Genomic DNA, 25763 nt, shown 5'->3' on the forward strand with positions numbered 1-25763 from the left:
GAGGGCCCCCTGTGTTAGGGCTTTCTATGCAGTGGGCTTGCCAACCTCAATACCAGGCTGCAAAAATAACTCTGCCTGGGTACTCGTCTGGGATGCCCCAGTTTAGAAATTCATTTCCACCAACCAGGCCTCCTTGTATCCCCACAACCAAACCCACTGAAATGCTTCAGGCTGGGCTGCTGTCTCCTCTCTACAGATTTGGAAATTGGGGCCCAGTGAGAGGTGGGACTGCCTCGGTCCCACCACAGGAAGTGGCTGAGGTGGGACTGAAGACTAGAACTGTCCGAGCCTTGGCTCTCCTGGGGCTCATCCCACCTTCTCCTCACTCAGGGACTCAGAGAGCCCAGGACAGGGCTGTCCCCGGGGCTTGGGCCAGGCCTGACATAGGAAGCCCCCCTCCCCCAGAGCAAGAAGGACTGGGGAGGAGGGAGAGGCAGGGTCCTTGTGCCCTGGTCCTCCTCTAGCCTTTGTAAACCCGTATTCTCCCCTGACCCTGGCTGAGCTCTGGGTGGGCGATGGTGGGGAACGGTCGTCCATTGATTCCCACCGCAGATTCTAAGACTGTGAATGTTGGGACAGTGACCTCTCCCTGGAGCTATAGATAGGAACTCACATTTCACCCCCAGAGCTGGCGTGGAGGTGTGCTGGGACGGGGACTGTCCCCTGGCTCACGCGCCCTACTTCCCCCATAGTGCTCAGCGCTCTCCAAGCTGAACGCAGAAGTGGCCTGTGTCGCTGTGCATGATGAGAGCGCCTTCGTGGTGGGCACCGAGAAGGGGAGAATGTTCCTGAACGCACGGAAGGAGCTGCAGTCAGACTTCCTCGGGTTCTGCCGTGAGTACCCTGGGGCTCCGGAGGGCCAGGAGACTGGGTCCCCAAAACAACACCAGGGTGACTCTGTGTTGGGGGACACCCTGGACAGGAATGGGTAGAGCAAGCTTTCTGATGTGGCATTATTGGGGTGACCCTTTCGGTTGATAGAGCCTGGCTGACCCAGGGCCAGCCAGACCCAGCCAACCCCATCTGCTTGCTGACAGAAGGGTACACAGAGACCCAGTGTTGTTGCCCAGTTCCTGTGCGTCCCTAACACGGGGACCGAGCACACTTGTTCAGCTAATACTTACAGAGCACCTGCGGTTTATAACACCCTTCATAGTACCAACACGTTCGTTTATCCTGATGTCACTCTTCTGAGGTAGGACTGTCATTGTGACAGTAACGTCATCTTGGAGCCACCTCCTGGTGGCTCGTGGGGATGGAGTGACTGAGGACGCGGCCAGCAGCACAGAGGACATGCTCGATAAATGTGAGCAGTCTGTGTTGCTGTGATGCACAGGGCTGCTGGCCTGGCCGTGTGCTGGGCTTTATTTCCTTTTCCCAGATGAGAAGCTGAGGCTCGGTCAGCATGAGCCACATCCCCAGGGACACAGCCGACAGGGAGTGAGGCCGAGTGCGAGGCTGGGCCTCTGGTTCTGAAACCCATGCTCTTTCTGCTAACCCCTTCAAAATCAGGGAGAGGCAGCCCCAGAGCCCCTGCTGGGGGGTGGGGGGCCCATCACTCAGGACTGTGACAGAGCCCATCCTTCAGGACTATGAGTCGGAAGCCCCGAGGCAGAGGGGTCATCCTGCAGCCTCCAGCTCTTCAATGCTGACTGGGCCCTCGGGGCCCCTGGTAGCCCAGGTCCTCCCTCTGTTCTCTGTCCTCTGTCCTCTGTCCTCCCGGCGTTCCTCGTACCCGCCCAGCTGTGCCACGCCGCACTCTGGTTTACCAGCCCTGATGTCCCTTCTCACCGCTGGCTTTGCCCCTGCTTGTCCCACCTGGAAGGTCCTCATTCTCTCCTGTGCCTGATAGTGTCCTCTCCAGCCTTCAGCCCAGGCCCCGTGTGGGCCCTGCCACCCCTAGAACCTATGCTGTGGTTGTTCCCCACACCACGCCAGCCGCCTGAGCCCTAAGTTTTCATCTATGCCTGGAGCCTCAGCGTGGCAGTAAGCTCGGGGAGGTCACCTTAACCTTTGTGGTGGGTCAGGTCCTATAGGGAGAGGGCCTGGCCCCAGCTCTGGAGGCCAGCACTCGATCGGGCTTTCAAGCCTACAGTTTGGGACTCAGCTCTTGGGTTAAGAGCAGGCCCTGGAGTCAGATGTTGGGGCTCCATCCTGGCCCTACTACCTGCTACCTCCTGGGCCTCAACCTCCTCATCTGTGAAAGGGGAAAACAGTGCTACCCTCCTTAGAGGTCAACCTGAGGATTAAACAGATTAATACATGGAAGCACTTAGAATAATACCTGGCACTTACGTTACACTCGGTAAGCATCAGCTGCTGTCTTACCAGTATTAGCATGCCATTGCACCCCAGGCCTGGACCCTAGGGTCAGCCATTTCAGGGAAAGCTGTCCCCCAGCCAGCCTCCCCTTCCCACTCTGCCCGCAGAGCCTGCACGCTCTCCAAGGTAGGGCAGAGGGCTGGGCCAGGGCAGGGTGAGCAGTGGCAGAGTCTGCGGCCCCCAGCTGGCCAGACTGGGAGCCAGACTGGGGCCTGGGGAAGGCGCACCTGGCTCCCCGGAGCCGGGCAGAGCCACTATTTATAGCAGCGGGAGCTCGGCTGGTTTATTTCAAGCATCACACATCCCTAGAGGAGAGCAGGCTTCAGGGTGGGCGGGGCCTCAGGGCCCTCCTTCTGTCTCCTCTCTACGCTGTTTCAGCACCTTCCTACCCGGGGACCCACCGACACTCCTAAGCCTCCACGCCACCTCACCTAGCAGGAGGCTGCCTCTTTGCCGCCTCTCAGCCTCCTGGTGAGGTTCTCATCATCTCCCCTCTTGGCCGAGCAGAAAACTGGGGCCTCGGTTGTTTAAGACAGAGCATTAATGTCAGCATGGAAAGGGGACAGATGGAACAGACATTTGTTGAACCCCATTTCTGAGCCAGACTAGGTGTTCTCCTGTGAGAGCTCACAGGCTGAGGCCCAGAGAGGAAAGAGACCTGCCTAAGGTTATCCAGAGAGTTAGAGGTGACCAGGATGAGCCCCAGGCCCCATGCTGGACATAGGGATGAGCCCCAGGCCCCAGGCCCGGCCCTGGCCCTAGGCAGCCGTTGGTTCAAGGTTTGCTCCCTCATTAACTCTTCATTCATTCACTCTTCTGCACTTTGTGTTGGGTACCCCGCTGCTGGGCTCAGCACAGGGCAGGGACTTTCCAGCTCCCTGGGCAGGTGGTAAGACAGGTGCTCACCACAGCCCTGCCGTATGCTCTGTGTCCCATAGGAGGCCCCCCCTGGAAGGAGCCGGAAGCAGAGCAGCACAAGAAGGTGCCTCGCGGTGAGGTCGGTGGCCGGAGCATCCCGCGGTCGACCCTGGAGCATGGCTCAGACGTGTACCTTCTGCGGAAGATGGTAGAGGAGGTGTTTGATGTTCTTTATAGTAAGATCCTTCCTCATTCCATTTGGGGCCCCAGGTGGGTGGGATGCCCAGTCCCCACCCAGATGAGGAGGCTCCCTTCCGCCTCACTGTGGCCCCAGAGCAACACGTCAAGGCTTGGAGCACAGCCCCAGCTGTCTTCCCTGCATCCCTGGACATGGATATTTCACTCCCGCCCCCGTCTTCTGAACCACTATCCCTCTGCCCCTGTCCTGGTCCTGCTCACTGCCACCTCTCACCTGGAAATGGCCCCAGGCCTCCTCACCTCCCTGCTGCCCTCACCCACCTGTGACCAAGGGCATCTCCCAAAGCACAGTCTGACCATGCTCCCGCCACTGCCTTCGGGGGCGCCCTGTCACCCTCAGTGTGGCTTAGCGCCCACCACAGCCCTTCCCCGCCCAGCTCTCCAGCTGGGCTGACCCCCCTCACAGAACCGTTTCCACCTCTCCAGCACTCTCTGGCTTCTTTCCATACCTCTCCACCTCTGTGCCACTGTGCCTTCTGGGACTGCCTTCTCTGTGCGGTGGACACCGTGTTACTCTCTGAGGCTCAGCTCCGGGAGGCCTTCCCCCCCACACACACTGATCAGGGCCTTCTCTGGGTACCCACTGTGCCCTCTCCCCTCACTAGTCCAGTTTCTTCAGCTGGGTCAGGGACTGTGCCTGCTCTTTCTATTGTCCCCAGCCTGCAGGCCAGAGCCCAGCAGCAGCAGGTGTTCAGAGGGCATGTGTTGAATGACCGAGAGCAGGCTAACTGGTCCGGAAATCCTTCCTTCAGGGGTGGGGAGAGACAGCCTGGCCGTTCTTGGAGAGTCTCAGGCTGCAGTCTCAGGGCCCAGCGGTAGCCTTACTACTCCCTCGGTGACCTGGGGCAAGTCCCTAAGGGTCCCACCTCATTTATCTCTGACTTGCTTTACTCTGTTCCCCCGTCAGTTTCTGATTCTGTGGCACAAAGGTCTGTGAGGAAACTCCTATTGTCCAGATGTCAGGACAAGGAGGCCGAGGGGGAATGGGGGCCCTGGGTGAGCACACTGGCCACCTCGGACAAGAGGACTTGTCACTTGTGGTTGGCTGTGCCACTGCAGACACTTTTGCTAACTGCAGGGTTTGTGCCCAGAGCCCCCTACGCCCCCACCTGCTCTTCCCTGGCCACCTTCCCCACCTGGGACAGAATCAGAGGTGGCAGTGTGTTGAGGGGCATCTTTCTGGCTCTGGGTGAGGCAGTAGCATGGGGTCAACAACAGATATTTCTGAGCCCAGGCTTCTTGGCCCTACGACCCCCTGGGTCCCCAGCCAGTCTCCCCTCTACTCGCCCCTTCCCTCATCCTGACCATCTTCACAGACTGTCTCTTTTTCTCTGAATCGTCTCTCTGTTTTTTCTCTACTTCCTGTCTTCCTTATCTTCTCTCCCTCTCTCCCATTCTCCTCTGGCTTTTTTCTTGCAGTCTCTCTCTCTCTCCTGCCCTCTTTTCTCTCTCTCACTCTTCTCCCCTCCTCACCTCCTGGCCACCACCCCAGGCCTGCTTTCCCCTGCAGATCCCCGGAGCGGAGATGAGAAAGGCAAAAGGAAGCAGGGACCTCCTCCCTGGGTAGCCCTGGCCCTCAAACATGGAGCCTCATCCACAGCCCCGACCCACCAGCCTGTGGGGGTCATTCTGTGTGAAGTTTGCATTTAAGGAGCTGATGGGGTTCTGTTTCCTGGGATCCCAGCACCAAGGGGAGTCACTCTCCAGGACGCAGCTGTGGGGAAAGCCTGGCCCCCACCCCCTCCTGGCTGCCCTCTCATACTAGGCCCTCTCCTCGACGCCCTCCCCCCACAGGCGAGGCCCTGGGAAGGGCCAGCGTGGTGCCACTGCCCTACGAGAGGCTACTCAGGGAGCCGGGGCTGCTTGCAGTGCAGGGGCTGCCCGAGGGCCTGACCTTCCGCAGGCCGGCCGAGTATGACCCCAAGGCCCTCATGGCCATTCTGGAGCACAGCCACCGCATCCGCTTCAAGCTCAAGAGGTGAGTGAGGCAGCCGGCCGGGGAGTGGGCCAGGGGCTGGCGGCCGGACCACAGGGCCGGGCCGGGCAAGGCTGGGGGTGACCTGCCTGCCTGCTGGTTCAGCCACCCGGGGCCATTACCCAGCGCCTCAGACACCAGCGGGGGGCTCTGGTGGTGGAAGTGAGGCAGAAGCCCTGTCGTGGAGTGTGATCCGAGCTGGGCATCGAATCACAGAGGTCCTCCCAGGGGATCCTCCCAGGGGACCTCTGTGTTGCAAAGAGGCTGAAAGAGACTTGGTTGGGGAAAAAATAGCACCAGCAGCGCTGTAGGTGTCAGGAACAGACCGGGCAAAAGTGTGGATGGAGGTGGGAAGCCAGCCTGAGGGCCCTCAGTGCTCTGGCCCCGTTTACACACCAACTGGGAGGGACAGGTAACAAAGGGAGGCGGGAAGTGAGTGACTGTGGCTGGGAGGACCCAGTGGGTGGCCTGGGGCACAGAGGCTGAGAGCAGGGCCCAGGCACGTCCCGTCCCACCCCAGGCCTGCACTGTCCCCTATGAGTGGCGAGTGGCACCTGTCCTGCCTACCTCATAGGCTGCCTGGTTCTGCGGAGGGAGGTCTGAAGGGCTATGGAGGAAGAGGTGCAGCTGGCAGGACGGTTGTACGAAGTCACCTCTGTCCTTCTGTCCTTTACCCAGGTCACTTGAGGATGGAGGGCAGGATTCAAAGGCCCTGGTGGAGCTAAACGGTGTCTCCCTGATAGCCAAGGGGTCTCGGGACTGTGGCCTTCATGGCCAGGCCCCCAAAGGGCCACCCCAGGACCTGCCCCCCACCGCCACCTCCTCCTCCATGGCCAGCTTCCTGTACAGCACCGCCCTTCCCAACCACGGCATGAGAGAGCTCAAGCAGGAGGTGCCCGCCTGCCCACTTGCCCCCAGCGACCTGGGCCTCAGCCGGCCCGGGCTCGAGTCCAAGACTCCCACCACCCAAGACTTCCCTGATTGCTGTGGTAAGCTGCTGCTGGGACCCCCAAGTCTGGGGGTGGGACAGAGGTCACTCATGCAGGGCACCCTCCAGGGCAAGTCAGGGTGCTCAGGCCCTCCCCAAACTGAAGGAAGAATGTTGGGGCAAGGGTCTGGGGCAGGACAGATGGTATTATAGCGTACTAGACTCAGACGCCAGGCCTTCACTCAGCCCTCTGTGAACCGTGTCCTTGGCCTGGGACCAAGAGACACCGAGAGGATTCAGGAGCCTGGAAAACGTGCTGATCGGTCCCATGCATTTAATAAACACCAACTGTCTACACACTGCATTAGGGTTACTGGAAGCATTAGAGAAGGAACAGCTGAGTAGGAGAGACCTGTGTTCCTTTCCTGGCTTCGCTACTTAGTGGTTAAGTGTGCTGGGGCATATCTCTGTCTCTGTGAGCCTCAGTTTCCTTATCTATAAAATGGAGATGCTAGTAGTACCTATTACTTCATGGCATTGTTATCATAATTAAATGACAGAGCATGTTAGAAATGCACATTCTCGCCTGACCTGTGGTGGTGCAGTGGATAAAGCATCGACCTGGAAATGCTGAGGTCGCCGGTTCGAAACCCTGGGCTTGCTTGGTCAGGCACATATGGGAGTTGATGCTTCCAGCTCCTTCCCCCTGTCTCTCTCTCTCCTCTCTCTCTCTCTCTTTCTCCTCTCTAAAATGAATAAATAAAAAAAGAAAAAAAAATTAAAAAAAAAAGAAAGAAATGCACATTCTCAGGCCACACCAAAGTCCGGCTGAGTTTGAACCTTTGGGGGTGGAGCCCAGCTCTCTGTGAATTGATACATCTACCAGCTGGTTCCAGTGTACACTGGAGTTTAAAAACTGCTGTATTAAAACATATCCAAAGCTTGGCACATAGTAGGTGCTTATAAGTCATATTTAGTGTTGTTGTTATGAGAAGGAGAAAAAAAGGATGACACCCCCCCCCCCGCATACAAATGTGTGAGCTGAGCAGGGGGATGGGACTTACATGCCTGAAACAAGTGTCCCCACCTATAAAAGGTGACCTCAGATATCCTGCCCTCCCTGATCTGCCATTTGGATTGCACACTCTGTTAAAAATGTCTCAGGCTTCTGCTTAGGGAACTTGCCTAGCGTTCATGATCGCAGGACTCAGTTCAGGGTATTTGTGTTAGGTGAGACTGTTAGCCAGAGCCAGTGCCTGTGCAGAGAGGCCGGATCTGGGGATCCCTGTGGGGGCCCACCTCGAACCTGTGCCTTTCCTCTGCCTTGTCCAGGACAGAAGCCCACCAGGCCCGGTGGGCCTCTCATTCAGAACGTCCACGCCTCTAAGCGCATCCTCTTCTCCATTGTTCATGACAAGTCAGGTAGGACAGTCCCCGTGGCGGCACCCTGCCCAGAGCGGGGCTCTGGGGCTGCGGGTGGTGCTGGGTGAGATGGAAATGTGTCTACTGGCTGCTCCTGAGAGAAAGGAGGGGCAGCTCTGCACTTTGTGAGTAAAATCAGAGCATAATAGTTATGTATTGCGGCATAACAAACTGCCCCAAAACTTAGCTGAAACCAACAAGCATTTATGTCTCACAGTGTCTGTAGGACAGGAATTCAGGAGCAGCTCATCTGGGTGTTCCGGCTCAGGCTTTCTCATGAGGTGGTCATCAAGTTGTCGGCTGTGGCCATGATCATCTGAAGGCTTGCCTGGGGCTGGAGGGCCCACTTCAAAGCTCAGTGGTGTTGTTGGTGGCAGGAGACCTGTTCTTACTACATGGGTCTCTACAGGGCTGCTTGAGTGTCCTCACACTATGGCAGCTGGTTTCCTGAAGCTAGTGATCCCAGAGAGAGGAAGGAGGAAGCCACATGTCCTTTATGAACTAGCCTCAGAAGACACTGTCGCTTCTGCCATATTCTCCCCGTTAGAAGCCAGAAGCTTGATCCACTTTGTACTCAAAAGGAGAGAGAGGAATTAAGCTCCGCCTCTTGAAATAAGGAGTATCAAAACAATGTGGACAGATTTGAAAGTACCTCACGGAGAACTGAGAGCAGGAGAATTTGGATTCATTTAGACTAGAAAGGGATGCAGTAGGACTTTCTAGCAGTTTGCCTTGTGGGGATCTCAGCCCTCACCTCCAATGAGAGGCTCGTTTTAGAAAGCCTAGTCCCCTGGGATGAGGTGAAGACTCCACTGCCCCAAACGAGGTCTGTCCCTGGCAGGGAAGGGGCATGGATACCCAGATCGAACAGCATTGTGGAAGGCCATGGTGGGCAAGAGGTACGAGTTGGGATAGAATTTCACTAGGTACGAGCTGGGTGATCTCAGGCAAGGTACTGAGTCTCCATGAGCCTCGGTTTTCCCATCTGAAAAGTAGAAATATCTGTGCTTAAAGGTTGTCATGAGGTATTAAATAGGAGTGTGTGTGTGTGTGTGTGTGTGTGTACAAAGTGCTTAGCACAGATAAGTACTTAATAAAGATGTTACTTTATAATTACAATGACCAATGATCATTCTTGTTATTCATAGTAATTTGAGGCACAGGCTAAACTAGGAGGGCTGAGGATTTGGGGGAAGCCAACAAGGCCAAGGCTGGGTGAGACCCCAGATATATGAGGCACGAGGTCAAGGTCAGGACTCAGCCTCTCCTCACTCGGAGGGAGCATCCTCCCAACCTCCTACCTGTCTGGGCAGGAGGGGCACAATATCTGTTGCCCATGGGGGTAGGCAGTGGCCAGAGGAGAGAGCAGGTGAGAAGACCATCAAGAGCATCCTGATTTGTGTGGGCTGCTTCCTTGAGGAGGCTGGGGCATCAGGGTCCGAGGTGGGGAAGGGCAGAAGGGCTGAGGCTGGTTCCCGGGGCTGTGGAGGGGAAGGCCCAGGAACCCCAGGGCCATGGAGGGAGTGTGGCTGTCTATAGGGCACAGCCGAGCCGAGAACGGGGTGGGGAGGGCGGCTCCTCATGAGGTCGCCAGGCCGCGGGCTCACGTCTTTGACTGGCCCTCGTTTATACCTCCTGTGTTTTGATAGAGAAGTGGGACGCCTTCATAAAGGAAACCGAGGACATCAACACACTCCGGGAGTGCGTGCAGATCCTGTTTAACAGCAGATATGGTGAGTGGGCGGCGGCCCACTGTGTGGCCCCAGCAGCGTGATGAGCATCTCATTACATGGCAGTCACTTGTGTTCCCTAACATGACAGCGGGAGCCATATGCTGACACCTGCTTGCCATCAGCGCTAATGTCATCTCCTGTCTGGGTAGGGGGTGGTTGTGTCAATATTTCTCTTCTAGATTCTCCCGAGGGGTGGGGCTGATGGCAGAGCCCGACCTTGACTCACCTGTGGATGGCAGGCAGCGTGGGGACAGGCTGGGCAGGGACAAATGGCCGCTGCCCTCACTCACCTGCCGACCCCTCACGAAGCACCACTCCTCACCTTTACCTGTGCTCTGCCCTCTGCCTGGCACTCCTTTTGCATCTTTTGGGGGCAAACTTCTACTTGTTCTTCAAGACCAGCCTGACCAGGCGGTGGCGCAGTGGATAGAGTGTCAGACTGGGATGCGGAGGACTCAGGTTTGAGACCCCAAGGTCGCCAGCTTAAGTGCGGGCTCATCTGGTTTGAGGAAAAGCTCACCAGCTTGGACCCAAGGTCGCTGGCTCGAGCAAGGGGTTACTCGGTCTGCTGAAGGCCCGTGGTCAAGGCACATACGAGAAAGCAATCAATGAACAACTAAGGTGTCGCCATGTGCAACGAAAAACTAATGATTGATGCTTCTCATCTCTCCGTTCCTGTCTGTCTGTTCCTGTCTATCCCTCTCTCTGCCTCTCTCTTTGTCCTTATTTAAAACAAAACAAAAAAAAACACAAAAAACAAAAAAAACTTACCCTGGGCTAGGTGGGCTCCCAAAGCCCTGTCAGATATGATTGAAAGGGGCATGTTATGAATAACAAAAGATGCCCTTCTCACCCCTGTCGGGAAATTACAAGGGTTTTATGAGCCCTTGTTCCAGGAACCAGAGTTGAAGATCACATACATATTCATTCTGTCACATATCAGTCTTGCTTTCCTCCTTTCTTTTTTCCCCACACACAATCACTGACTCGCTCACTTACCAGTCATGCATTTTGAGCCCCCCACCTTGTGCCAGGCTCCCGGGCCAACTCTGGTGTCAGGGTGCTTCAGCAGTGGTCTGAAGATGTGTCTTCAGTAGCAGGCAGTGGTATGCAGTCACGCACACTTGAGTATGTGGCAGCGAACAGGGATGGGAGCCCTCAGAAAGAAGGGACAGCTCAAAGGAAGGGGAGTTCTCAACCAGCTTGGGAAGTCATCGGTGGCTTCATGGAGGAGGTGCCCTTTGATCCAGGCTGAAGAGGCCTGGGCATGTGGGCTTGGCAGTTCCAGGTTGGCGTGAAGCTAAGCAAAGCCCTCGAGGCCATCGTGAGGAGTCTGGGGTAGGCTGGGTGCCTTTGATGTGGTCACCCTGGCCCACCCACTCTGCCCCCTTTCCCCATTTTGCTGTTTTGCTGTAATGAAGGGATGTCTGTACCTGAGTCTTGCAGGCCCCAGGCTGCTGTGAACTGGATGGGATGCAAGGGGAGGGAGGTGGAGAGGGCTCTGCCCCAGCCTGGCTGGCATGCAGCCACCGGTCTTCTGGCCTGTTGTGAACCCTTGATGTTTCTGGAATGTGGAACCTTTTCTAGACATCAGCACCTGGGCCCCACGGCCTAATCCAAGGAGGAGTATTAGGCTCAGAATGGTTCAGGTCTTGTCTCCTGTCAGCTTCTTCAGCTGCCCTGGGGGGAGAAGGAGGTTCTCCGTAAGAATTAGGGGGCCCCCTGGGTGAGGACGTTTGGCAAACTGAGGCATCCTGCAGACCTGGATGAACAGATTCTGCTCCTGGTTCTGCCCTTTCAGCCACCAATTCTGGGTGAGGTTCTGGGGCTGGGGGTGCAGAGGGGAAAAAATCAAATGTGAGGGGCCGCCCTCAGGAAGCCTCAGGGACACTGTCACCTAGGAAGAAGTTGAGATTGGGGAAGGATGTAGGATTGTGCATGGTGGCCTGGTTCTCTTCCCAGCCCTACTGCAGCTGGGGGCTGAGTGGGGTCCTTTGTGCACTGAATCTCAGTGCTGCTGGAAAGACAGGCCCAGTGCATCTGATGAACCCAAGTGGAGATGAAATCACAGACTCGAGGAACCCTTCACCCAAGGGCTGGGGCTGGGGCTGGGTGTGGTGGTGATGCTGGAGGTGGGGGGAAGGAGAAGTAATGGTTTGACAGTTGTTGAGATTTTCAGGGTTTAATTTGACACAGTGAGTTAAATGTGACTTCACAGTGGAATCTGGCTGCCAACGCAGACCTGGGCTGCATCAACAGAAAAACAGTGTCAACAGCATCCCAGGGAGGCCCCCTGACAGCCCTGCTCTACCCAGGTCAGGGCATCGCCGGAGGGTGGTCCAGCTCAGGGCCAATACTTGTCAGGACACAGTCGAGGCCAGGATGGGGAGGAGCCTGGGGAATATGAGGGTCTATGGGACTCCTGGGAGAGATCAGAGTGATACGGCAAGAGTGGATACTCAGCCTAGCTCATCTTGTGAGACTTCCCAGGCCTTGGGGAAAAGAACAGGGAGCCATTAAAGTGCTATCGAGCACACAGTAGGTGCTCAAATCATGTTTGGTGAGGAGATGAATAAATGTGGAGCTGGTGTAAAAATGAATAACTGAAATGCACAAGACAAAACCTAACAATCTGGAAAAAAAGAACAAGCAAGCACTCATGAGCCTGGATTCTTTCTGCATTGCTGTCCACAAAGCTGTCAGCTTCCGGCCTGCATCTCATGTATGTCACTGAAGAGTGAGAGGAGTGCTGGGCCTCGCCCTGGAGGAAAAACACATCTCTGTGGCCAGTGGCATCCTGCCAAGAGCTACCTGGAGCCTGGGAGCTTCCTGGAGCCATTCATTCACTCACTGAATAGGCAAGAAGCAGCTGCAATGTGCCAGCCCTATCTAGATCCCAGACATGACACCCCTGATCCCGTGGAGCTTAGGTTCTAGACAGTAAACCGATGTATAGATGAGAATGTAATGTCAGGGTGATAAACTTAGAATGAAAAGCACTCAGTGGTAGAGCGTTGGCCTGGCATGCGGAAGTCCCGGGTTCGATTCCCGGCCAGGGCACACAGGAGAAACACCCATCTGCTTCTCCACCCCTCCCCCTCTCCTTCCTCTCTGTCTCTCTCTTCCCCTCCTGCAGCCAAGGCTCCATTGGAGCAAAGATGGCCCGGGCGCTGAGGGTGGCTCCTTGGCCTCTGCCCCAGGTGCTAAAGTGGCTCTGGTCGTGGTAGAGCAACGCCCCAGAGGGGCAGAGCATCGCCCCCTGGTGGGCAGAGCATCGCCCCCTGGTGGGCGTGCCTGGTGGATCCCGGTTGGGCGCATGCAGGAGTCTGTCTGACTGTCTCTCCCCGTTTCTAGCTTCAGAAAAATACAAAAAAAAAAAAAAAAAAAATAGAATGAAAAGCAAAGCAGGGTCCTGGCTGGTTGGTTCAGTGGATAGAACATTGGCCTGGCGTGCAGACATCCCAGGATTGATCCCCGGTCAGGGCACACATGAGAAGCAACCATCTGCTTCTCTTTCCCTCTCTCCCCTCTTTTCTTGCTTTCTTCCCCTCCCACAGCCAGTGGGCTGACTGGTTTGAGTGTCAGCCCTAGGCACTGAAAAACCAGTGGTTGGTTCAGTGTTGGCTTCAGGCACTGAGGATAGCTAGACTGATTTGAGCATCAGCCCCAGACGGGTTGATGGGTGGATCTCGGTTGGGGCACATGTGGGAGTCTGTCTCTATCTCCTTTCCTCTCACTTAAAAAAAAAAAGAAGGTGGAGTAGGGAGAGGTGAAAGGGGCTGTTCTAGGCCGATGAGGTGACATTTGAGTAGATGCTTAGAGAAAAGGAGAGAAGGAGGCATATGATTATCTGGGAGGAAAGTATCTGAGTGGATGGCAGAGCAAGAGCAAAGGCCCTGGGGTGGGTGTATGCCTGGTGTTGTAAGGAAGCAACAAACGGGTCAGAGACCAGGGTGAGCAAGTACAGGAATGAAAGGAGGGAAATAAGGTTAGAGTTGATGGGGTCCTGGTCACATCAGGCCTCATAGGCCCAGGTGGGACTTTGTTTTATTATTTTTCTTTTTATTGAATTTATTAGGGAATACCGGTTAACAAAATTATACAGGTTTCAGGTGCACAATTCTGCAACACATCATCAATTTGTACGCTGTGCTGTGTGTTCACCACCCCGAGTCAGATCTTTTTTTATCGTCCTTTATCCCTTCTCTATCGCTGCTCAGCCTTTTGGCTAAGATCAAGTGTAGTATCCCTTCTATACCCTCTTCTAACCCCCTCCCACCTCCACACCCAGGTAGGGCTTTGTCCATTGCTGAGTGAGGTGGGAGCCTGTGGACATTTTCTTGTGAGAGATGCCAGGGAGGTGGGAGATGATGGTGACCGTGGCCCTGGGGCCTTGCGTGTCCTGCAGCCTCCACCTTGCACTCAGCCTTGCCATTGCCTTTCCAGCGGAAGCCTTGGGCCTGGACCACATGGTCCCCGTCCCCTATAGGAAGATCGCCTGCGACCCAGAGGCTGTGGAGATCGTGGGCATCCCGGACAAGATCCCCTTCAAGCGCCCCTGCACCTACGGGGTCCCCAAGCTGAAGCGGATCCTGGAGGAGCGGCACAGCATCCACTTCATCATTAAGAGGTACGGTGGTGACGGGGGCCGGGGCCGTGGCTTCAGGCTGGGTTCGGGGTACTGGGAGGTGAGGGCTGGGCAGAGGAAGCAGCAGGCATGAGGCAGGAGCCCAGGGGAGGCAGCAACGGGGCAGGGGTGAATGAAAGGGTTCTCTGACTCAACAGAGAGAATCAGGCAGACCTGCAAGAAAATTCAGGCTCCTTAACCTAACAGCTGTTCAGCCTCCTCCTCCCTGGGGAGGGTGTTGGCCCTCATAGCTGGCAGAGAAGTTGCCCCCACAGCTGCCTGGACTCACCACCAAGCCCGCACCTGCAGTTCTAGGCAATGCCCAGACTTCTGGATGCTCCCTCCTAAATGGTTAGAGATGGCGGGGTGGCCCGAAGCCCTGCCTGCAGGCAGCGCTGCACTGATCCCTTTCCAGGTATCTGTTCCGGAATGTTCCCTCCCTGGGGGCGTGTTCCCGGTGCGTTCATGTTCTCCTGTGCCTGCTCACTTGTTTGTTGCCACTAGACTGTAAAGGAAGCAGAGACTGCGGACAGGGCTGTGTTTGGCTCGTGTCTGAGTCCCCAGGGACCATAGCGGTCCATGCTATGCAGTGGATGTCGGATATATGCCTGTGGAGTGAAGGAACGAATGCCTGCCTGTCCAAATGGGGCTCATGCCTTCCGACTTCTTAGAGCTTAGGGAATAAAGAGGGTCATGGGAGAAAGAAATGGGTGGGGGGACCTTTACAGGGTGGTCAGGGGGCCTCTGAGAGAAGGTCCCCTTTGTTAAGCCAGAGCTGGGAGTTGGAGAAGGGGGCCACATGGAGCGGGGCACCGTGTTTAGGCAGGAGGGTTTGCCTCAGCGAGCAGCCTCGAGCGACCTCGAGGGCAGGCTATGAGCAAAGGCTGAGAATCCTTCTGGGACAGTGGGCAGAACCCCTGCTGGGTTGCTGGAGGCCAGAGCCAGGGTCTGACGGCCGCTAGGCTGCTGGGGAAGAGCAGGCTGAGGAGACTGGAGCAGAAGTGCGGAGATGCGAAGGGAGGTCGCCACAGTGAGCCAGGCCAGTGTGGCGAGCGGACGGAGACAGGAGCCAGATCTGGGGTAGATTCTCAGTTGGGATGCGGTTTGCTGGTGGATGGAACGTGGGAGCGGGGAGGGGAGCCGGGAGGCAAGGATCACCCCCATGTTTCTGAGTGAGTTCATTTTGGACACGTTAACTCAGGGAAGCTCAGGAGATAGAATTCTCAGAGGCCAAGTTGAGATGTCAGAAGCTCTGGAGAGGGGCCTGGGTTAGAGATAGAAGTCTGAGCATTGTCAGCATGGGCAAGGAAGGGACCGTGGGGACGAGAGAGAAGTAGAGGCGAGAAGAGGAGAGGGCCCAGGTGGCCTCTGGGATCCCATGTTAGAGGCCAAGGCAAAGATGAGAGGCTGAGACAAGTGGCCGGGGTGGTGGGTGGGCTTCTCGATGCCTCTGGGAGATGATTCTGGAAGTCAGGTCCCGACGGTGTGGGTCTCCCGCTCGGAACCTTCACTGCCTCTGGCCCTGAGGGTGCAGAGCACCCTCCCTGGCCTGTTGGCAGCCACCGAGACCTCTTGCTGCTCTGCCTTCCCACACCCAGGAACTCCTGCCTCCGGTCCTTTGCTGAAGTCCTTCCCTCCATCTGGACCAGCATCCCACCTGTTTGTCTTTCCAGGCTTGCTTTCGCTTCGCCCCATTAGCACACTCGTCACCTTGCTTGTGTCTGCATCTGAGCTGTCTCTTGTGCTTTGACAACCCCTGCTGTGGGGCCCACTTGATAAATGATTCTGGAGGTGAATTTTAATCATCAGGTAGTGCCTATTGTTGTCTAGCTTAAATCCCTCTTGCTGCTGCCTGAGTTCGTTTTCTTCAGTTAATTCTCGGTAGGGGATAGGGGAGAAGACAGCAATATGGACATCCTTGTGTCCCCTTATATGCTTGACCATAGTATTTTATCTTTATCCATCCACATTTAATTCTTCACTATTATGTGTGAGCGCCTCCTACAGGTCCATCCCTTCACTGGACTCTCATGAAGACTATGAAACAGCAAGCACAGATCCCAACTGCCCCCAGAGGCTACTGCCTATCATGGGGGTGGGAGTCATACCGTGATGAATCCAGGACACTTTAAAATATGTTCCTAGGAGCCCTGGCCGGTTGGCTCAGTGGTAGAGCATCGGCCTGGCGTGCAGGGGTCCCGGGTTCGATTCCCGGCCAGGGCACACAGGAGAAGCGCCCATCTGCTTCTCCACCCCTCCCCCTCTCCTTCCTCTCTGTCTCTCTCTTCCCCTCCTGCAGCCGAGGCTCCATTGGAGCAAAGATGGCCCGGGCGCTGGGGATGGCTCCTTGGCCTCTGCCCCAGGCGCTAGAGTGGCTCTGGTCGTGACAGAGCGATGCCCTGGAGGGGCACAGCATTGCCCCCTGGTGGGCAGAGCGTCGCCCCTGGTGGGTGTGCCGGGTGGATCCCAGTCGGGCGCATGCGGGAGTCTGTCTGACTGTCTCTCCCTGTTTCCAGCTTCGGAAAAATACAAAAAAATATATATATATGTTCCTAGGTATAGACTCGATGGCATTTAAGCAGCAAACCTGTGGGGCTTCCTGGAGGAGGAGGCTTTGACATCAGGTTACTGGGCTTGAAGCCATTCACATCTTGATAACCTTGAATAGTAACTCGTCTTCTGAGCCTCAGTTTGCTCATCTTTAAAAATAGGGACAATGATTTCCAGGTTTCCTTCAACATAAACCGAGGAAGTGGACATGATACATCTGACGTGTAATAGATGCTCAATAAACACAAGTCCATTTTCTTCTTTTTAAATGCTGCTTTGAATTATTTTTTAAAATTTACTTATTATTTATTTTAGAGAGGAAGGGAGAGAGAGAGAGAGACAGAAACATCCATCTGTTCCTGATCGGGAATCAAACCCGCACCTTTGTGCATCAGGATGGTGCTCTAACCAGTCGAACTATCCGGCCAGGGCCATGAGTCCTTTTTCTTCACTTCACCTCCCTCACGTATAAAGTAGTTAAGCACATCGGCACTGATGGCCTGGGTTCTTACCCTGCCCCTACCATTTCCCAGCTTTGTGTCCTTGGACAAATTACTTGACTGCTCTGTGCCTCACTTTCCTCATCTGGAAAATGGGGCCAGTGGTTATCCATGCCACATAGTGCTGATTGGAGGCTAAATGACTGGCTGCGAGTCAAGTGCTTATAACAGTGGCTGCTCCATCCTGAGCCCTCAGTACATTTCCCACTACTGCACACCCCAACCTCACCTGTGGAGCATCTGAGCTCATTCTAGCAGACGTGGGTCAGGAGTAAAAGGGGCTTTGGAAGCAGGCAGAAGGTGGGGTCTCTGCCTTGACTCAGGTGTTTGCAGGGTGGGGCTTGGTCAGGGTGCTCTTCTACCAAAGGAAGAAGCCCTGGATAGGGCCTGGGAGTCTTGTTACTGGTGGGAGAGGGCTCCCTGGTCCCCACACCCACACTTGTGCCGAACTCTGGCCTCCAAATTTCCTGTCCCTCCGGGACATAAGCCTCTAGGGAAGGCATCCGAGTTCACAAAAAGAGGCTGACATGGCCGTTCTCCCGAAGGCAGAACTTAGGAGGGAAAGGGTCTGACGGGGTCCTAGGACTATGGCGTGTGCCCTGGAAGACTGAGCAGTCCGTGGTCAACGCCCGTCAAACGTGCCTTCAGGCTGGGCAGCCCATAAAAATGTCTGTCACAGTCCTGGAGCCACCATCAGACCTTCTCCATCATCTCCCCCGAAATGCACCGGGGAACTGTGCGAGCTCCCTATCCCTGTGCCCCTGATAAATAACTAAAACCATAAATAATAAAACCACAGGCGATACAGGCAGCCGAAGCTGGGCTGGGAAGGAAGCCTGGCTGGGAAGGAAGCCCGGCTGGGAAGGAAGGAAGCCCGGCTGGGAAGGACGCCGGGCTGGGAAGGAAGGACGCCGGGCTGGGAAGGAAGGACGGACGCCGGGCTGGGGAAGGAAGGAAGCTGGGCTGGGAAGGAAGGAAGCCCGACTGGGAAGGAAGCCGGGCTGGGGAAGGAAGGAAGCCCGGCTGGGAAGGAAGGAAGCCAGGCTGGGAAGGAAGGAAGCCTGGCTGGGAAGGAAGCCGGCTGGGAAGGAAGCCCAGCTGGGGAAGGAAGGAAGCCCGGCTGGGGAAGGAAGGAAACCGGGCTGGGAAGGAAGCCGGCTGGGAAGGAAGCCCAGCTGGGGAAGGAAGCCGGGCTGGGAAGGAAGCCGGGCTGGGGAAGGAAGCCCGGCTGGGGAAGGAAGGAAGCCCGGCTGGGAAAGGAAGGAAGCCCGGCTGGGAAGGAAGCCGGGCTGGGGAAGGAAGGAAGCCCGGCTGGGAAAGGAAGGAAGCCCGGCTGGGGAAGGAAGGAAGCCCGGCTGGGAAGGAAGGAAGCCGGGCTGGGAAGGAAGGAAGCCCGGCTGGGGAAGGAAGGAAGCCCGGTTGGGAAGGAAGGAAGCCCGGCTGGGAAGAAAGCCAGCTGGGAAGGAAGCCCAGCTGGGGAAGGAAGCCGGGCTGGGAAGGAAGCCAGGCTGGGGAAGGAAGCCCGGCTGGGGAAGGAAGCCGGGCTGGGGAAGGAAGGAAGCCGGGCTGGGGAAGGAAGGAAGCCGGGCTGGGGAAGGAAGGAAGCCGGGCTGGGAAGGAAGCCAGGCTGGGGAAGGAAGGAAGCCGGGCTGGGAAGGAAGCCAGGCTGGGGAAGGAAGCCCGGCTGGGAAGGAAGGACGCCGGGCTGGGAAGGAAGGACGGACGCCGGGCTGGGGAAGGAAGGAAGCCGGGCTGGGAAGGAAGGAAGCCCGGCTGGGAAGGAAGGAAGCCGGCTGAGAAGGAAGCCCAGCTGGGGAAGGAAGGAAGCCCGGCTGGGGAAGGAAGGAAGCCCGGCTGGGGAAGGAAACCGGGCTGGGAAGGAAGCCGGCTGGGAAGAAAGCCCAGCTGGGGAAGGAAGCCGGGCTGGGGAAGGAAGGAAGCCGGGCTGGGAAGGAAGCCAGGCTGGGGAAGGAAGGAAGCCGGGCTGGGAAGGAAGCCAGGCTGGGGAAGGAAGGAAGCCGGGCTGGGAAGGAAGCCGGGCTGGGGAAGGAAGCCCGGCTGGGGAAGGAAACCCGGCTGGGAAGGAAGGACGCCGGGCTGGGAAGGAAGGACGGACGCCGGGCTGGGGAAGGAAGGAAGCCGGGCTGGGAAGGAAGGAAGCCCGGCTGGGAAGGAAGGAAGCCGGCTGAGAAGGAAGCCCAGCTGGGGAAGGAAGGAAGCCCGGCTGGGGAAGGAAGGAAGCCCGGCTGGGGAAGGAAACCGGGCTGGGAAGGAAGCCGGCTGGGAAGAAAGCCCAGCTGGGGAAGGAAGCCGGGCTGGGGAAGGAAGGAAGCCGGGCTGGGAAGGAAGCCAGGCTGGGGAAGGAAGGAAGCCGGGCTGGGAAGGAAGCCAGGCTGGGGAAGGAAGGAAGCCGGGCTGGGAAGGAAGCCGGGCTGGGGAAGGAAGCCCGGCTGGGGAAGGAAGCCCGGCTGGGAAGGAAGGACGCCGGGCTGGGAAGGAAGGACGGACGCCGGGCTGGGGAAGGAAGGAAGCCGGGCTGGGAAGGAAGGAAGCCCGGCTGGGAAGGAAGGAAGCCCGGCTGGGAAGGAAACCGGCTGAGAAGGAAGCCCAGCTGGGGAAGGAAGGAAGCCCGGCTGGGAAGGAAGCCGGCTGAGAAGGAAGCCCAGCTGGGGAAGGAAGGAAGCCCGGCTGGGGAAGGAAGCCAGGCTGGGAAAGGAAACCGGGCTGGGAAGGAAGCCGGGCTGGGGAAGGAAGCCGGGCTGGAGAAGGAAGGAAGCCGGGCTGGGGAAGGAAGGAAGCCCGGCTGGGAAGGAAGGAAGCCCGGCTGGGAAGGAAACCGGCTGAGAAGGAAGCCCAGCTGGGGAAGGAAGGAAGCCCGGCTGGGGAAGGAAGCCAGGCTGGGAAAGGAAGCCGGGCTGGGAAGGAAGCCGGGCTGGGAAGAAAGGAAGCCGGGCTGGGAAGGAAGCCGGGCTGGGAAAGGAAGCCGGGCTGGGAAGGAAGGAAGCCAGGAAGGAAGCCAGGCTGGGAAGGAAGGAAGCCGGGCTGGGAAGGAAGCCGGGCTGGGAAAGGAAGCCGGGCTGGGAAGGAAGGAAGCCAGGAAGGAAGCCAGGCTGGGAAGGAAGCTGGGCTCGGAAGGAAGGAAGCCGGGCTGGGAAGGAAGGAAGCCGCTTTTCTCCAGGATTCCTCCCCTGGCTGCTTCTCCGCCTTGTGGCACCCAGATGAGTGTGGGCCTCCAGGAGCAGTGGGAGGACCAGGGGCCTCTCAGAATGAGAATGGAAAGTCACAATTGAGGTCAAGTCATGCTTGTGGTACCCTGGCAACCCAGGCCTCACCTCCTGTCACTGACATTTTTGCATCTGTTTGAATTTTCCGCTGGGCTAGCCTTAGGCATTACCCCCTTGTATGCGGACTTAGACACCCCTTCATTTGTCCCATGTCACCTCTGCAGCCTGGGTTCAATGACCAAGGCCCTGTCCCCTTGTTCAGCCATTCCCTGGCACACAAGCTTCACTGCAGGCCCCCAGACCAGCTGCCCAAGTTTCTCCAGACCGCCGACTATCGCCCTAGATGGAGCTGGGGGCAGAACAGAGAAGACCAGGGCTGGAGGTGCACGGGCGAGTAACCCTAGCTCTCTTGCCCACCTGTCCTCCACCCTCATTTTTCTGACCTGGTTTCCAGGTGTCTCACCAGTATGGTTCAGGGGTCTCTGCATGGCCGCCCCCTCTAGTCCATCCTCTGTGTGATGATGGAGTGATCTGAGAGTGCCATGCCCCTCAGGGGTTCTGCATTGCCCACAGGGTAGAGACCATGTGCCTCTGCACCGACCAGCCAGGTGGAGCCCTCGCCCTCCCCTGTTCGTTTACCTGGAGAACCTTTCGGCCATCCCACCTGAGCTTACCATCCCCTCCTGCTGAAGTTTTTCCCAACTCCCTTCCCACGTGGCCCCCCTTGGCTTCTGAGACACATGTGAGGGATCCCATGTGCCATCTTGCATGTCTATGATCTGATGACAGGCCTGGCTTGTACATCAACAGAGAGCCTCATGGGAGCAGGGTCCCTCCCCATGACTGTCCCCGAGACATAGGTGGTAAACGCCTGTGGGGCCCTGGTGGGAAAGAGGTGTGGGGCATCTATCACCTGTGGCCGAGAGGAGGCTCCCTGGGGCATCATGATGAGCAGGTTGGACCCTCCAGGACCACTCTGGGGCTCGCCCACTCCTTCCCTGGCTGAAGAGAAATGGTATGGGATATGTGGCTGTTTTGGGGTATCCATCCAGCTGTTCTGGACAATGCCATCTCCTGCCCACATGTGGCCAGCCTAGGGTCCAGGTCTGCAGCTACAGCCATGCTTGTGACTCAAGTGACCACCATGGAGGAGACCTGGAGGCCGGCTCCCTGAGCCCGGGGGAGCCCTTGGGCCTGCATCACTCTCATGCCTGTCTCTCCTCTCTCTCCAGGATGTTTGATGAGCGAATCTTCACAGGTATGTACGGGTACCATCTTATCTTTCTGAAACACCAAGCTGATATCCCCCAAGAGTGCTTGAGCTGCCATTACACTAGATCCTGGGACAGAGAAGGGACCTGGGTGTGGCTTCTGCATCGCGGGGCAGACAGGGCCCCAGCTCCTAGGGCCCCGACAGAGAAGGGACTTGGGTGTGGCTTCTGCATCGCAGGGCAGACAGGGCTCCAGCTCCTAGGGCCCCAACAGAGAAGGGACCTGGGTGTGGCTTCTGCATCGCGGGGCAGACAGGGCCCCAGCTCCTAGGGCCCCAGCTCCCAGTTGCAGACAACCTCCTGAGGTTTGGGATACCCTGAACGGAATAATAAAGATAATGTTTGCTGAGCACTCTTCTAAGCTGTTAGAATACTTAATTTCAATTGAGTTTTCAACAGTCCTATAAAATGTGGGGTTTTTTCCCTTTTCCCCAAAGCCCAGCTAGTGCACCTGGCTGCACACTCAGGCATGTAGCCCCAAGTCTGGGTGATAACCAGTGGGCAGCACGCCTCTCAGGAGGAGACCGGCTCTCTGCCTGGTTAAATAAGAGAGCATGGGTCTTAGGGTGCAGTGTACCCGGGTCCCAGTTCTGGCCCTGCCTCTCACCAGCTTTGTGACTGTGGGCAGGGTTTTGTGGGCCTCAGTTCCCACATCTGTGAAGGGTATGATGAGAATGACTTGCTCTGGATTCCTGGGGTAACTAAATGAGAGCACGGTCCCATGGTACGGCCTTGAGGGAGCTTCGGCCTCTTTCCCAAGGGCTCCCTCAGTCCTGCAGCGTACAGGTGGTCAGGGCTGTCATTTCCGGCAACTTCTTCCTTCTGCCCGGTCCTCGCAGACCCCTGGGCTCACCTGGCACTGTGGCTCTTACTCCTCCCCCCGGGAGAGGCGTCTTTCCCTAGGACCTATCCTGGCTTAGCTGTACATGGAGTCCACAACAAAACGGGGTGCCAAGGCCAGACCACACCCAGGAGTGTGCCCAAGAGCTTCATGTGGAGGCCCCTGGCTAGGTGGCCTGCAGGCAGGGGGCTGGAGAGCCTTCACCCTGATCTCCCCCACCCCTCCCTGACTCCCCCCAGGAAACAAGTTTACCAAAGACCCCACGAAACTGGAGCCAGCCAGCCCACCAGAGGACACCTCTGCAGAAGTCTCCCGTACCGCTGTTCTTGACCTTGCGGGGACTACTCGGTAAGGCCCCTCCCCAACGCCTAGCCCTGGGGTGCTCCCGCTCTGGGCTGAGGTGGCGTCACCTGCGGGGAGGTGCAAGGCCTAGGGCTGGCCCAGGGTGCTGTGCCCAGTGTCTCCCAAACCCCTAACCCCGTACACAGGCACAGGGTCATCCCACACAGATATCCCAACACAGACAGTGTGTCTTCACCCTGCTGTGGGGGACAGAGGAGGAGGACAGAGACCGCCGATTTTCCTCTACCTGGAGAACTCTTGTCCCCCCTCAGGAACTAGCTGTGTGTCACCTGGTCTTAGAAGCCTTTCCCCTGCACCCAGGCATCTGCCCTGTGTGTCCACAAGGCCCTATGGTCAGTTCACAGCTCGGTCACCGTCCACCAGTGCTTCCCTCCCACACTCTGGGCCCCTGGGGCCCAGGGATCCCAGACCCTCGTGTCCAGTCCAGACCTCCCCCCCAAAAGATCTGTGAATTAACTGACTCATCCATCTCAGGGACCCTGCCCAGCGTTGCTTCCCAAGCCCGTTCTCAGACTCCTGGCCCCCTCCAAGCCATAGCTCTCAGTCCTCCCAAAAAGCACCAATCAAACCCCCACTGTGCTAGATTGGGCTTCACCATGGCCAGAGCGAGGCCTCAGGAGCTCCCAGCTGGTGGGGAACGTGGACACCCAGACAGTTCACCCCAGGATAGTAAGAGCCTCTTGGCTGGGACAATGGGGAACTGTTTTCCCCAGCACTGGGGACCTTACTGTGGAGAGGGCCATCCTGTGGGCAGGCGAGTGAGCATGGTCAGGGGTGCACTCTGAATGGGCAGCTTAGAGGGGAAAGCTGGGCTGGTGCCATGTGGTTTCTCGGCTTCCTTCCTGCAGGTCAGACAAGAGCGGGATCTCTGAAGACTGTGGGCCAGGTGAGGAGGAGCAGGACCCCGCAGTGTCCACCTGCCCCACCCGGCAGCTCAGACCATGAGCCTGCAGTACAAATGATTATCCTCTGCCCAGCCCGGCCCCCTCACCCTCCAGACCTTAGAGCATTGTGGGAGTTGCAGAGCATGCTGGGAGCTCACAGGGGGTGGAGGGTTGGCGGGGCAGGTGGGATTTGGGTAACACTGTGAGGGAGTTGGGAGACTGGATTCTGGTATCACCATTGCCTCCTAGTAGGTCTGTAGCAAGTGATTTTCACTCTGTGGCCTTAGTTGCCAGCTCTATAAATTGGAGACACCAGGACTGGTCTTACATCCTACCTGACCCTCCATTCCTGGTCTGGGCAGTAGTGTGGAGGCTGATATGACTTTTCCTGGGTGCTACTAACAAGTCACAGACATGAGAATGTTTTGGAATGACTCACCTTGCTCAGCCAAGCCATGTCTGCATTTGACTGGATCCCTTGTTTCCTCCTCACAGGAACCTCTGGCGAGCTGGGTGGGCTGAGACCCATCAAAATTGAGCCAGAGGAGCTGGATATCATTCAAGTCACCATCCCAGGTAAGGGACAAATATCTGAAGGGCCGAACCTGTAGGAATCGAGTAACTCCCACAACAGGGCTCCTAGACCGACCTACCAGAGCCACCGTGTTCCCTCCCTACGAGACGGGCGCTGTCCCCTCTGTTTCTCAAGGGCTGTTATTTCTCTGGTTTGGTCCTGAGGGTGGTAGGGTATCGAATATGCCTTCTGGAGCCACATCTGCCCTGTGTGCCAAGAGTCAGGTCTTAGTTCCAGCCTTCCTGGCTTCCCTGGGATTTTAGTTCCAGCCTTCCTGGCTTCCCTGGGATTTGGGAGGTAGGGAAGAGAGGAAGAGTCATTGGAGTAAGAGGACCTGAGTCTGACTGCATACTGAACCTCCGAGCCTCTGTTTGCACATCTGTGAGGAGAAAGGGGTCTCTAGAGGTTCGGCATGGGGTCACCTCTGGGAACCCCTAGGCTCTGGGCTCTGAGCCCCCGCCTGGCCTTTGATCATTAAGGCTGTTCTCCCAGAGTTCTAGGGAAGCTTCCTTAAGGGCCCCGCTCTCTGAGCGACCCTGACAGAGTAGGACAGGCAGAGGACTATCTTGTCATTCGGAGTTTTATCTCTAGACCCTTCGCCAACTTCTGAGGAGATGACAGACTCGATGCCTGGGCACCTGCCCTCGGAAGATTCTGGTTATGGGATGGAGATGCTGACTGGTAAGAAATGGGCTGGGGACTCAGTTCCCTGGGGCGTCATGGGGAGAGGGTCAGGAAGACCCAGTGTTGGTAGTGACTGTTCTCAGAGAAAACCCAGAGTGTGGCCGATTCCTTTGCCCAGCCTCGGCTCCTTTCCGAAAGCTTGAAGCTGACCTTGGTTTATATTAAGTCAGATGACTAGTCTTTCCCAGGAGCCTCCATTTGGATTAATGTGAGGTGCTGAGAACAGAACAGTGAACCAAACAGGCCAAAGTCCCTCCCCTCATGGGCTGACATCCCAGTGCAGGGAGAGAGATAATGGGCATATCTGTAAGTCCAATAGCAAGTCAGATGGTGGTAAGTGTAGGTGGCCCACAGGCAGGAGGACACTGGGGGTGAAGTATTAGGGCAGGAGAGGACAGTTACTACAAGACTTGGGTGGTCAGAGTGGACTTCACTGAGAAAGTGACATTGCAGCAAAGATCTGAAGGATATGCAGGCGGGAGCCATGTGGATATCAGGAAAGAACTTTTCAGCAGAGGGAACAACATGTGCAAAGGCCCTGAGGTGGACATAAGGAAGTCCAGGTAGCTACAGCAGAGTTAGGTGGGAAAGGAGGCAGGAAGGTGATGGGGTAGGTTTTGAAGGGCAAGTACATCCAAGGAAGGAGTGTGGGCTTGATTCTGAGGATATGGGAGCACTTTGGGGGGGGTGCTAACAAGGGACATTTTAGCAGTATTTACTCTGTGAGTTTGAGAATAGACTGCAGAGAA

The 25763-nt window shown here is 56.9% G+C and overlaps 1 protein-coding gene across 4 annotated transcripts in view; it reads left to right on the forward strand.

Annotated features, from left to right (window-relative positions):
- GTF2IRD1 (GTF2I repeat domain containing 1) overlaps positions 1–25763 on the forward strand; it is a 124277-nt gene that overhangs the window by 40098 nt on the left and 58416 nt on the right. For all 4 annotated transcript variants that reach the window (XM_066274590.1, XM_066274589.1, XM_066274592.1 and 1 more), the window contains exons 3-14: positions 693–834; positions 3261–3416; positions 5233–5416; positions 6092–6402; positions 7674–7763; positions 9413–9496; positions 13943–14126; positions 21630–21655; positions 22749–22857; positions 23721–23758; positions 24252–24332; positions 24922–25011. In XM_066274590.1, coding sequence (XP_066130687.1) covers positions 693–834; positions 3261–3416; positions 5233–5416; positions 6092–6402; positions 7674–7763; positions 9413–9496; positions 13943–14126; positions 21630–21655; positions 22749–22857; positions 23721–23758; positions 24252–24332; positions 24922–25011 — 1495 coding nt within the window. The remainder of the gene's footprint in view (positions 1–692; positions 835–3260; positions 3417–5232; positions 5417–6091; positions 6403–7673; positions 7764–9412; positions 9497–13942; positions 14127–21629; positions 21656–22748; positions 22858–23720; positions 23759–24251; positions 24333–24921; positions 25012–25763) is intronic.

Source organism: Saccopteryx bilineata, chromosome 4, assembly GCF_036850765.1.
Source record: "Saccopteryx bilineata isolate mSacBil1 chromosome 4, mSacBil1_pri_phased_curated, whole genome shotgun sequence".
Taxonomy (NCBI): Eukaryota; Metazoa; Chordata; class Mammalia; order Chiroptera; family Emballonuridae; genus Saccopteryx; species Saccopteryx bilineata.